The sequence below is a fragment of the Rhinolophus hipposideros genome (assembly GCF_964194185.1).
Source record: "Rhinolophus hipposideros genome assembly, chromosome: 16".
Lineage (NCBI taxonomy): Eukaryota > Metazoa > Chordata > Mammalia > Chiroptera > Rhinolophidae > Rhinolophus > Rhinolophus hipposideros.
Genome location: NC_138062.1, coordinates 41538462 through 41552386, shown reverse-complemented (window position 1 = coordinate 41552386; position 13925 = coordinate 41538462). Strand labels below are relative to the sequence as shown.

Below are 13925 nucleotides of genomic sequence, written 5' to 3'. Positions count from 1 at the left end.
ATCTTTTCCTTCAAAGCATTTCCCGTTTCGTCCTTGAGAAAATCCTGGAAACTTGTAACATCTCCATTCTCAGAATCTATCACACACAGCTTCTCCTGAGGTTCTTTGGCTTGGAAACAGCTACATCTCCTTCGAATGAAACCTGCCAAATCTCACTCTGTTGCAGTTAGTGTTGTGAGAAGATGTTAAAAATGAGCCTAATTCTATAAAATGAACTATGAGTATAAAATACTGTGCATATCTATAAACTATTAATTTCTTCTTATTATGCAGGTATCCATTGCTATAGAAGAGGTTGCTCGCTGCCACATAAGGTTTACCTTCCGACACCGATCATCGCAGGAATGTAAGTATTTGGAGGTTCACAACATTTCCATCAAAAACATATTTACTCTTGTTTGACAGTGCTTTTGTGGGTTTGGAGAACAAGATGTTTGGAAACTAGATACTTGCCTTCTTTATTTCAGAATTCATTGGTGCTAAGGAAATCAGAAAAAAATAAGAATTTTTCTGGGCTTTCAAGATCTGTGTTATTATTCTGTATCAGAATTTTCTCCCAGCTGTGTTCTGTGAATACCAAAGGTCTATCAGATGCTAATAGATGCTCTATGACAAAGTTGAATAGGAATAGGAAATGTGGCACGAGGTGTGATCACAAAATACAATGAATGTTTAAACTTTAAAAAATTTATTACAGTAAAAGACACATTTCCATTAATCCCCCTCAAATACTCCCCCCTTGCTTTGAACACACGTATCCCATCGTTCTTGCCACTTTCTGAAGCAGTTCTGGAAGTCCTCTTTCATGAGTGTCTTTTTTTTCTTCAAGTTTATTGGGGTGACAATTGTTAGCAAAGTTACATAGATTTCAGGTGTACAATTCTGTAGTACATCATCTATAAATCCCATTGTGTGTTCACCACCCAGAGTCAGTTCTCTTTCCATCACCATATATTTGATCCCTTTTTTACCCTCATCTGCTACCCCTCTCCCCACTTACCCACTGGTAACCACTAAACTATTGTCTGTGTCTATGAGTTTAGTTTCTTCATTTGTTTTCCTTGTTTTTTTGTTGTTTTCAATTTTATATACCACATATCAGTGAAATCATATAGTTCTCTACTTTTTCTGTCTGATTTACTTTGCTTAGCATAATAATCTCAAGATCCATCCATATTGTTGCAAATAGCACTATTTTATCTCTTCTTATGGCAGAATAGTATTCCATTGTGTATATATACCACAACTTCTTTATTCAATCATCTATCGAAGGACATTTTGTGAGTGTCTTTAGTTGCACTGTCACGGCTGCCTTGATGTCCTGAATTGACTCAAAATGTTTACCTTTCATGGTCATTTTGAGTTTGGGGAAGAGCCAAAAGTTGCAGTGTGCCAGATCCAGTGAATAAGATGGATGAGGACACACCGTAATGTTTTTATTTGACAGAAATTGCTGTACCAGAAGTGATGTATGACCCTGAACCTTTCTATTGTGATCACAAAATATGGTAAATGCAGCTGCCAAATGCCATCCAACAGACAGGCAGGGATCTTCGATACTGGAAGCTGTGTGTTGAACCTTAGGAACAGCATGTAATAAGTTTCAACTTGTTCGGTGCAGTCGGTGTGAGCTACAGTTGAGAGAAGGTGTGTTTTAAAGTGTGTTGTAAATAATCCTCCATCATGATAATGATGTATTACACATCGTTTCTGGTACGGCAATTTCTGTCAAATAAAAACATTATAGTGTGTCCTCATCCACCTTATTCACCGGATCTGGTACCGTGCGATTTCTGGCTCTTCCCCAAAGTCAAAATGATCCAGGACACGGAGACAACGATGACAGCACAAGTGAAGACACTCACGAAAGAGGACTTCCAGAACTGGCTTCAGAAAGTGGCAAGCATGATGGGATACGTGTGTTCAAAGCAAGGGGGAGCATTTGAGGGGGATTAATGGCAATGTGTCTTTTACTATAATAATTTTTTTTTATTTAAACATTCACCATATTGTTTGATCACACCTCGTATGTTTGTCTCCCTCTTAGATATTCACAATGTGTGTTGCCATATTGCTGAGAAGTCCTGCAGCCAGAAAACTATTTAATCTGAAACTGTTTAATCTGTTGTTGCCCAGACTTACTATTTTCCTCATGCAAGAACTATTTCAAGTCTTCAATTACAGCTTGTAAAAAAGTGTGAATGGAGAAAAATGATGGTTTTCAGGTCACAAAATTTCTGCAAGTGTCTTGTTCTCATTCAGCACTTCATAAAAGTGCCATTCTTCCTTCCAAACTGAATATATTGGACCCATCTACATATCAGATCGCAGGCCAGGCCCTAGGTATATGACAGCAAATGGGACATGGCCACTGCTCTGAAGAGTCTCTGGTCTAGTTAGGAAGATGAGCAAGAAACCATATGATTAAGTTCAGAACAGTGTGATATGTGTGACAGCAGCAGAATTGTAAGGGAGCACGGAGAACAATTTCTAACTCTGTCTGGGGATTGAGGCTGAGATTTCCTACATCTTAGCTGAGACTTGATGATGAGTTGAAGTTAACCCAGTGGAAGATGATAGTGGAGAAATGTGTTTGAAAACTAAAGTGAGCTCAACAGGGCTGAAGTGGGAACAGGGGGAGCAATCATAACATTAGGATGAACCACATGAAATTGCCCTTTTGTAGATCAGTACCAAATAGTCAAACATCAGCAAATAGTCAAATATCAGTAATTTCATATGGTTCTACATAATACCAAGCTAGCATTTTCCAAGCCTTATTAGTTTGTACCAGGCACAAAGTGAAACTCTACGTATACACGATCTTGTTCCTATTCACAGTAATCTGATGAAGTACATGCTACTTTTATCCACATTTATATATAAAGAAACTGAGGCACAGGAAGGTGAGATACTTGGCCAAGTTCACATTGTTAGTATGTGATAGAATCTGACTGACATCTCTGCTGTCTGGTTACAGGCAGGCTGAAGCCAGATCATGAACGATGAAGGTTATTTTGAACCATGTTATGGAGGAGCCATTAACGGGTGTTTTATGGGTGGTGGTTTGGTTTGTTTATAACAGCTTTATTCATAATACCCTTATATTGGACATAGCCCAGATGGTCATCTGAAGGAGAATGGATAAACAAATCGTAGTGTAATCATACAGTGGATTACTGCTCAGCCAGTCTGGGGACACATGAGTTACAGCAGACCTTAGTGCGAACAGGTCATAAGTTACCACCTCCATCAATGTCTAAGTGGGGTACATGGGGAGCTCAGAGGCCGTACCTAAAGACCAGGAGGGAGGTGCTCTGTTTCTTTGATTGGCTGGACCCTCCTCCCCAAATGCCACAGAGCACACACGTCCACTTCTGGCACCCGAGCTAATATCTTGGAAAGAAGAGGAAAGTAGAAACCTCCTGAATGTATTTTAGAGCAGAGTAGTTGACCTGGTTAGATTTGATTTTGGAAATCTCACTCTGGCTACAGTGTAGAGAAAGTAATGGATGGATAAGGACTGGAGACAGAGAAACTGGTGAGGAAGATCTTGTAGAAATACAAGGGAAAGATGAGGGTGGCCTGTACTTGGGTGGGAACAGAAGGAATGGGCAGAAAAGGCACAGATTTCAGAGGTATTCTGCATACGGAGTTGACATGGGGACTGAATTGGTGTCAACACCCATATTTCTGATTTATAGAATCGGGTGGTTGCTGGCCGCATTCATTTGCCAATGTAGGGAGAGGAGCACATGGGGAGTACCAGAAGATTTAAGTTTGGGAAACATTTCCGTTAAGAAGCCTGTGACACACCCAGCACACATGACTTATTGTAGCGTGCTGAACTGTGTTGATTACAGCATGATTGAACAACACCCCCCAAAGCAAAATGTGAAATCAGTTATCATAGCCATCACTTCCTGATATCTTTCTGCACTGCTCAGGCACATATTTCTGTCTTTTCAGCCAGAGATAAATCGGAGCGAGCATTTGGGGTGGCCTTCGTGAAACTGATGAACCCGGATGGCACCACCCTGCAGGATGGGAGGCACGACCTGGTGGTTTATAAGGTGGTGCAAACAGAATGAGGCTCAGAAAATGGCTGAGGAAATATTTACTCTCTCTGAAATTGGTTCTTAAGGTTCCTGTCAGATTTATGTGTAAAAACATCAGAAACTTGTCCAGAGCTATGTGTGTTTACCCCTTAAAGTCTAGAAACACAGTGGACTATGTCACAGCAGCTGCTTGGTCTCCCACCCCCTTTCTGGAAAGAGCGAGTTGCATTATTATGTGGTCTCCCTCTCCTGCAAATGGCATTGCCTGGTGGTGAACAGTCAAGGGTTGCCTTCTTGCCCTCTGCTCTTTATGTCATCCTGCATGAAACACAGACAGTTGCACTGTTGGGCTTGGTTAGAGTATGGTGGGTGTAGTAGGATGTGGTTTTCCTATCAGTGAGAGCCAGGCACCATTTCTCTGCTATCGGGCTTCGTTTCTTTCTGTGACAGTTTTGTCCTCCTTCTTCCCTCTAACTGCAACAGAACTATCACCTCTACTGAGATTTTTAGAGTAGAAGGTAGATGCTGGAAGGTCTCATTTATCCAACAGTATCACAGAGTTAGTCACTTTTTTGAGATGCATCTATGTGATCTGTATTGTCCTTAATAGCTATTAGTGCGTAAATAGTTTAGGAAGGCATGGCAATCCGTTTTCCCCCCACAAGCTATTTCTTCCCAATGAACCCAGCCAACCCAATGACAATAATTGTGACCATTTAGAAATTCAAGAAAATGAAATCCAACCTTATTCTTTAATATTTATTTATTGATTGCAGAGACCTAGGATATTCCTAAGTCTAGTTCACAACTTACTCCATTTTCATTCAGTGTTGAAATCATTTCCGGGCTCCAATTCTGGGAAGGTATTACAGTGTCTCAGAGTTGGAAGGGACCTATGTCTGATTTGATGAACTCCCATTTTTTATGCTGGAAACGCACTGTGTTCCTGATCGATACTATTTTTATTTGCATGTAAGAGGTTTTGCCCATCCTTTGGTGTTCCTAACATGGTTCCTTTCCAGGGTGACAACAAGAAAATGGAAGATGCTAAGTTCTACCTGACCCTACCTGGAACCAAGCTGGAGATGGAAGAGAAAGAGCTCCAAGCATCCAAAACCCTGGCCAACTTGACTCCAACCAAGGATAGCACAAAAGATAGCTTTCAGATTGCCACCCTCATTTGCTCCACAAAGCTCACCCAGAACGGTAAGTGTGGTGACCGCAGTGACACCAGAATGAGTTTTCTGCTTGGTCCTCCTGGGCTCCTTTGTTAGACTTGGAGTTACATCTGCAGAGGTAGGAGAATGAGCACTTTGGATTCTGCTCCCTATTCTTCACATGATGGTCTGGGTGGTACTGACCATATAGCTAAAGCTCCTTCTGAGGTTTTGTCCATTTTTCACACAGGATGAAAAGCATTTTGCTATTTTTTTTAATATTGGAAAACCTATAAATGTATTCATTAACAGGGGCTTTAAACTGAGAACGTCTTAGGTTTCCTTCCTTCAAGGCAGCAAAGAACTCTAATAACATGCCCTGTATGATATATGTAACAAGAGATGTTGGTAATAAGGCAATGGTGGAGAATTACAGTCTCCTGCCCAAACAGGTATGGCAAAGAGCAGGGAGGGTTTCTTATTAGAGTTCCGTCTATCCCCATATAGTCTCCTCTGTCCCATGTTTTCCCCAAGCACTCAGGGCTTTTCCATAAAATCAGCTGAATAGTTCAGATGGGCTTTGTTTTGTTCCTCCTTGAAATCTCTCACATCAGTTTTAACTTCTCTGGCGTATATCATGGCATTTGATAGCTAATAACAGCATCTTATTCATTTAACCTATGTAATATGGAAGGAGTCTTACTGGACAGAGTGAGCCTGGAATCAGCTGCTCAGGAGATTTGCCTTAGAAATTCTATGGCCCCCGTGCTATGTAGCCGATGAGTCCCTTTGGCCTCTGAGAAGATTTGGGTGAGGTACCTGGCAGGGGCGCTGCCTTAGGAAAGTACTAAGATAGACAAAACAGTGTAGATATAAGGTACACTCAGAGATCAGATGTTGGTTATCTTTAGAAGGGGTCAGTATTGTTTGTTTGGATGACTCATGGTTGGCTAGAGAACAGGGGTAATATTTCAACTTGGACAAGTGGCTAGACTCAACAGAGTGAAGTTCGGGGCTGATCCATTGGGAAAGTAAAAGCACATTCACCAAAAATTAAGCCAGAAAAAGGCAAGACTGGAGATAATATAAAGCTATGTAGTTGCAAAGGACTCTGGGGGAGACAGGGAGGGATGAATAGGCAGAGCACAGGGGATTTTTAGAGCAGTAAAAACTGTACTGAATGAGACTATAATGGATACATGGATACGTATCATTATACATTTGTCAAAACCCACAAAATGTACTACACAAAATGAACCCTAAACTATGGACTTGAGTTAATAAACCATGTCAATTGTAACAAATTTACCACACCAATGTAAGATGTTACCAGAGGAAACTGAGGATCAGTGATATATGGAAACTACTCTCTACTTAATTTGTGAACCTCAAACTGCTCAAAAATAAATAAACAAACAAGCAAACAAATTCTATTCATTAAGAATGAAACAAAAATTTGAGTCAGGAAACATTCTGAGCTTCACAGAAAATATGACAAACTTGTATCAGTGACATACCCCTTGTTAGAGGAAAAGTAAATGTAATAAACTGCTGATACGAGGTGAAATGGTGCAATAGTTATGGAAGATGATTCAGGAAGTGTAGCAAAGATGTAAAATGTATCCAGACCCTTTGACCCAGTAATTTGACCCCTAGAAATTGAACCCAACTAAACAATGAGAGATGTGCTCGAAGATTAATGTATAAGGATGTTGAACTGTTATTACTAAAAGGAGAATGGAAACAATCTAAATGTCCAGTTTAAAGGATATAATGTAGTTACATGATAAAATATATGCAGCTGCCAAATATATTTCAAAACATAATCCATGACAGCCCCAAATTTTAACACTATATAGACTTTTATCCCAGTTTTGTTTAAATATAGGAGGACGAGTTGGGGCCAGTTGCCTGGGTTCAAATTCCAGCTCTTCCACTTAGTAGCTCTTTCATCTTGGGCAAGTCCCTTCATCTCTCTGTAACTTGGTTTCCTCTTTAAAGTGGGAGTAATAATACTATGTATTTCAGAGAATGAAGTAAATTAAAATAAGTGATAGAAAAGCAACAGTGTCTAGCCCAGTGTAAAGACTATATGAGTATTAACTATTGTTATTATATCATTATTATTATGTATACATACAAAAGGACTAAAAGGAATAACTTCAAAAGTTTGGATAGTTCTTATTTTCTTTATTCTTTTTTGTATTTTCCAAATTTTTAACTATGAAATGTCAAAATGTTACTTAATAGACAATATAAAGCAGTAATGTACTTTTGGGACTATCAAGGGATATTCAAGAGAGACAGCATTTATCAAACAGTAGATTATCCTTCCCAGAGATGACAGTTCAAAGAACAGAAGTAATAAAAACTTGAAAATTAACTTCTAATGCAAAGCAAAAGGAATTTCTGTAAGAGATAACCATATTGTTATATTGTTTATTATCTCCAAGTCAGAAAGTTAGGAAGTTGATTGACAGGTAGCAGTACTCAATTTAAACACTCGATTTGCTGATATCTACATCACCCATCTTCTAAATATTCTACACCAGATTGTTTAGCTAGGTCTTATTTTTGGGGAAACACAGTATTATGTATGTGTGTACGTGTATGTGTGTATGTATATGTACACATACATGTATATATAGGAAGCAATGCAGATAGCAGAGAACGATTGGATAAGTCTTCCCAGAGGGAATAAAGTTTGAGACGGGTCATGAGATGTAAGTAGGAGCTTATCAAATACGTCGTATTATAGTATTTTGGGGCAGTTCAGACAAAAGGAAGAATACATGCAAAGACATGGAGCTATTTCAGAGCATGCCCTAGTTTGGAGGGTAATGAGTTCACCTGTCTGACTGCTGGGAGGTAAAAAGAATGGTGGGCGATGGGGCCGGCAGGAGAACATAGCTGGGACCTTCCTACCGTCTAGAAGTGGTACTGGGACTTTATTCTGTTAACAGTAAGGAGTCTCCAGCACCAGGTTTTGGAGACTTCCCAGGGACTAAATGCAAGCCAATAAAACAAACACACCTGTGAAGCAAATTGACTATTCTAATGGACAGATATGTTTTCAGCTACTTACATGTATTTCTAGAAGTCCGTTGATTAAAAAGTATGTATGGTTGCTTTTACTACATAAAGCTCTGTAAATAGTAGTAGTACCTTGGTACACTAAACAAAATGATAAAATAGTAACTGTTCTATTTTTCTGTGAATAGCCTGTTCTATTTTTCTGTGACAGTTTAGTAGCTCAACATTCATTAAAGTTATAAGTGGCTTAAAGAGTCAACATTATGCACTTTAAATCAAAAAAAAAAAAATCTCAAGATTTTTGTCCCAGACTTAACCCTAAGGGCCATGCCTTCCTTTGAAATAGCAACTTATCTGATTTGCTTGTCTGTTTATATCTTTGAAGAACGCTGGGGAGGTAGTATAATTTAGAACAAGGACATGGCTGTTTGGAATCAGGTAAATGTCTAATTAAATTCCTTCCTACCACTCCCTGGCAGTTGTGTGACCTAAGGCAAGGAATTTAATTTCATGAAGCCTCAGTTTCCTCATTTCAAAAATGGAAAAAATGAAATCTGCTCTACAGTGTGGATGTGAAGTTTAAATGAATTAGTTCATGTATACTCGTATGAGTTGCCTTTTTCCTTTGCAACCATCGAGACTCACATAGTGACAAGGGATAAATCAAGCAAAGCAGCAAATTAAAGGGAGGAAGTTTACTTAAGTGTCTTTAGGTTTTAGCTATATGGCTATGATGTCATTATTTGAAAAATGTGAGTTCCTTTCACATATCATTTTATGTACTCGAACATTAGTGGTTAATTTTTTTTCTCTTTGGAAAATGAAAGACCACAAGGTTTTTCTCTAATGTGGATAGGATACAGTCAATTAAAAGACTACATGATGGATTGGCCACCATTGAAAGCATTGTCTTTTCTAGAGAGTTCTGTTTGGGTTGCTTTGTATAATTGGTGTCTAATGTTTGTGGTTTGTGGTCATTTCTCCTAGTTGACCTGTTAGGATTGTTAAATTGGCGTTCAAACTCCCAGAACATTAAACACAATTTAAAGAAGTTAATGGAGGTAGATGGAGGAGAGATTGTTAAGGTACGTATATATGTTCGTGCTCAGAAATATACCCATTGTATCATTACTTCAACATTTTAAATTAGATCTATCACTGTAAATATAAAACTTGTTATCGACATTGGGAAGCAAGTGTGCAATTTTTAAGGAAATGCTATTTTTAAACCTATTCTATTGAAACCTAATTATTCCCCGAATTTCTTCAGTATAACACTGAACTCAAAGCACCAAATAACGTCTCTGTTTTTCTTTCTTCAGTTTTTGCAGGATACACTAGATGCACTTTTTAACATAATGATGGAAATGTCAGACAATGAAACATATGACTTCCTTGTGTTTGACGCACTGGTAAGCTCAACATACTAACTAGTGTTTATTCGCACAACTCTGTACTTTTCAATATTTTACAGTTAAAAAGTATTGTGACTCCTGCATGCATACATCTCTCTTGATTATTTCTTAAGGCTAAATTTCTGGAAGTAAAATTCGAAACATTGATTTATATTCCAAGCCTTTCTTTTTTCTGTTTCCTGTTAGATCTCAATTTTGATATGCATTCTCTTTCTCGTTAGGGAAAACAAGCTTATGTTACATTAGAAATCAGGAATCACTTTACTGACTTTAAAAAATTGTCTAGTCACAAAGCCTGGAGAAACCATTAACAATGATGATTGTAGCTTGTTGTATATTGTGTTCTTGGGTGTTCACGCAAGGGAGACTGACTTTCCAAGTCAGAAATGAGTATTAGTCTCTTTATGTACAACCTTGAAGACAATTAAATTTGTCATACAAAATACTTAAACATACAACCCATTCTAACTGAAACCTAGACAAGGGGAGGAGATCTGGGGAGGCCAGAAAAAACAGTGGAGTGGAAGAAGCTGACATATCCAAGCCAAGCATCATTTTCTCACGGTTGGGGTGTAGGTTCAGTGCAGAATTTTACCTGAATGTTTCTGCAAAGGAGGAAGGTAAATTGCAGCTTTAAGTCATTCACCAGCTTGGAGAAATTGGTAAATTCAAGCAGTAGTCAGGATGACGTTGAAGGTAAGGCTGTAAGCTCAAGAGAGGAAATGCCTCCAGCTGAGGTCACACCTGGTCAGGTTTGCGGAAAAGAGAGACTTGGTCCTGAGCTCTGGGGAATGGACTGGAGACAGATTCCTGTAGGACAGAGCAGCTGGCAGTGGGCATATGTGAAAGTACCAGGTGCTGGTTTTTTTTGCACTCTTCCATCATGAGTAGGTGCAAAGGGGTTATTTGTAGATTTTACTCCCGGTAGTGATCCGAGGGGGAAACTGGAAGGCAAAAGTCTGGGGAAGTTTAGTTAGCAGGGGAGCCCACACTTCTCTCAGGAGCCAAGTGTCATGGACTATTTCATTAGCTGCATCTCTGGTTTAGTGTATTCTTCCCACCGGAAATGCCTGCCCATATCCTCCTCCCTCCTGTCCCACTATCTTCCCTGATACTTGTGCACTGCACTCTCTGAGACAGTAAGCTCCCTGAGACCAGACATGCATGCTTGTAGTGGTTTCTCACAGCTCGTAGCACAGTGCCTGACCTATAACGGTCTTTCTATTCATGTTAAATCCAAAGAAACCCTAAGACTTGACTTCCGCTCTGGAATAGTAAAGTGAGAATTCTACAAACATGATCAGGGAGGAAAAGACAGCACCCAGATGTTAAAATCCAGTTTGTTGACTGCCTAGGGCTGGTACCGTGCTGTTATTTATATGTTTCACCTTTGGCAGGTATTTATTATTTCACTGATAGGAGACATCAAGTTCCAGCATTTTAATCCTGTCCTGGAAACCTACATTAACAAGCACTTCAGTGCCACTTTGGCCTATGTGTAAGTATGATTCAAGGGAGCTACCTGTTGGTGGGTTATTGGATTTGCACTCTTAGACCTGGGTTGTTGACAAACAAGAGGGTCAGGGGCTAAGTAAACATGCCTTGAAGGGCAGAACCTTGTTCTAAGCTTTCTGGTGGAAAGAGGGAGCTGTCTTAAGTATTCTAACCCTGGAAAAGGTATGAAGTTCAGGCCCTGCCTTCTGGGAAGTGACAAAGGAGATAGGCTCTATTTCTTGAAGAATCCAGAACATATACCCTGTTTCCCCGAAAATAAGACCTAGCCGGACAATCAGCTCTAATGCATCTTTTGGAGCAAAAATTAATATAAAACCTGGTATTACATTATTGATATGATATGATATGGTATGGTATGATATGATATGATATGATATGATATGATATGATATGATATGATACCTGGTCTTATAGTAAAGTAGACCAGGTCTTATATTAATTTTTGCTCCAAAAGACATATTGAAGCTGATTGTCCAGAGAGGTCTTATTTTCGGGGAAACATTGTAGGTGAGGAGTTGAAGCCATGAGGGGCAGGAGCCAGGACAGGTGAGCATACTCGGGATCTTTGAAATTGAGTGTCAATGAGATGAACCTCAGGCCCCGACAGGATCAAACGGTGGATTAAGCAAAACAGCATCTGACCGACTAGCAGGTCAGGCCCTCAACCCTACCCCACAAGTGCTGTGTAGAATTTATTACCTACAGGATATGAGAAGATTTCATTTTTCTTTCTTTTGCATAAGAGGGAATGGTCTCTCCCTTTTCCATCGTGCAGGCTTCTTTCTGGCTTTGGTTTATGAGCCCTAAGAAAAGCAGCTTCTTCTCTCTGCACTTCTCCCTGGAGTCCTCATCTTGCTGTGGCAATGTACATGGCCTGCCACCCCAGCCCTCTGCTGTCCAGTGATTTATAGAGCAATGTGATCACTAGTGGCAGGAGTGCAGTTGGGTCTGGCAACGATCTTTTTGAGAGTGGCTTCTTCCAGCTCATGCCAATGGCTGCCGGCTGATCTATCAGGGTAGCTGCTGGCCTGACCTGTCTGGTCACATCATTGGTCCCTTGTGTCCCTTTCGGAACTAAACCGGAAAGTTCTTGGTTTTATTTGCATGCATTTCCAGAAATGTAATAAAAGGTAAGTGATGTAAAAGTGATGTCCTGTAGCGTAATCAACTTAACACAAGGGATGTCAGGCCCACTGGACTGCGGGAAGCAGCAGATACCAGTGACAGGGTTCTTTCTGCCCGGTGGTCTCACTTTCCAAGTGTGTAGTAGCCACAGGTGAGGAAATCCTTTCTCTGGATCTTCATGACACAGAGCTGGATGGAACACTCTGGGTGGTAGTAACCTGAACTTGGTCGGTTCTGCATGTCTCCTGTGGATTTTTCTTAGAAAACTCAGAGTTCCCAGAAGGAAAGTTGAAAATGTCATGGCCCGCAAATGTGTGAGTTAACACAACATGAAAACAATGCCGAGTCCAAAGACTGGAAAGTCTTAAAAAAAGCAATATGCACTCTCAGAACAGAGTGAGCTGTTGGGAGCTCGGAACCATGGGTGTTCTAGTTAGACTGAGCTCCTCTTCCCATCCATCTGGCTTCATATTTATCGATGCCAAAGGGTTTGGGCAGATTGGAGGGAATTAAACTTCTTTTAAGGTGACTACCTCAGACAGGCCATCTCTCCCTTACAAGGAACATATAAAGGTATATATATATATATTTAATCTCTGTATAATGTACCAGAGATTAAAATATCTTTAGGCTTTGAATCTCTTCAACTCTTTCATTTCTTCATCCTGTCTTAAAATCCTACAAAGGGAAAGAAACCATTCCATTTCTAAGCAGAAGGGAAGCACCCAATCTAGACCGCAATGAGGACACTAAATTGCAAAGAAGTGAATTTCCCTCTTCAGGACATATTCTAGAGGAGCTAATTATTGTCGTGACTTCTCCTTCCCCAGTATGCCAGGTTCCCTTCCTAAATAGCACACCCCACACCTCTGAGTACCACTTTGCCCCATTGACCTTTTTTTTTCTTTCTCACCCTTTTAAGGAAACTCTCCAAGGTACTGAACTTTTATGTGGCTAATGCAGGTGACTCCAGCAAGACAGAATTGCTTTTTGTGGCTTTGAAAGCCTTAAAGTACTTGTTTAGATTCATCATCCAGTCGAGAGTGCTCTACTTGAGGTAATGGTCACTGTGGTAAGATGCTGACACTGTCCATTCTCTCTTCACGTAGTTTCCCTCAATCCTCATGCTCATGTTCAGCTCTGTGAGCTCTTGGGTCATGGAGTTGCCACATTTTAGAACTTTGGGGCTAAAGATGGAGGTGGATTGTGAAACCATTAGAGAAGGTCGTTTGGGGTCAGCAGAATTTCTAGGGCAGTGAGGACAGAAGGACTTGCGGATGCTGGTGGCTAAAATGTGCAGCTGGCTGGAAGACTTGGCTGGTGACAGAAGCTCTAGGGAGGCAGGTTTCTGTGGCAAGATTGTATTTCCTATAGCAAGGGGCTTCAAGACAAGGTGGGCTCATGAGCTGTTGTTGGTAGAGGGAGAACGGTGGCAATTGTTTGCGGAGGTGTTTCCTGAGGTGTGTGTTTCTTTGTGGACATCATGCTTAGCTACCTGGTAAAACTAAGCCAAAGAGATAGGATAATTCCCAGTTTGGATTCCTAGAGTAACAGTTTCATCCAAAAGAGAAGAAATCATGAAAGAGGAAGTGCCTTTTGTGGGAATGCTCACAACTCCAGTG

General features: G+C 40.2%; 1 protein-coding gene across 1 annotated transcript in view; it reads left to right on the top strand.

Annotated features, from left to right (window-relative positions):
* DOCK5 (dedicator of cytokinesis 5) overlaps window positions 1-13925 on the top strand; it is a 186340-nt gene that overhangs the window by 110114 nt on the left and 62301 nt on the right. Inside the window, exons 16-22 of the mRNA XM_081076534.1 lie at window positions 274-346; window positions 3970-4073; window positions 5081-5264; window positions 9236-9333; window positions 9571-9660; window positions 11061-11161; window positions 13226-13360. Coding sequence (XP_080932660.1) covers window positions 274-346; window positions 3970-4073; window positions 5081-5264; window positions 9236-9333; window positions 9571-9660; window positions 11061-11161; window positions 13226-13360 — 785 coding nt within the window. The remainder of the gene's footprint in view (window positions 1-273; window positions 347-3969; window positions 4074-5080; window positions 5265-9235; window positions 9334-9570; window positions 9661-11060; window positions 11162-13225; window positions 13361-13925) is intronic.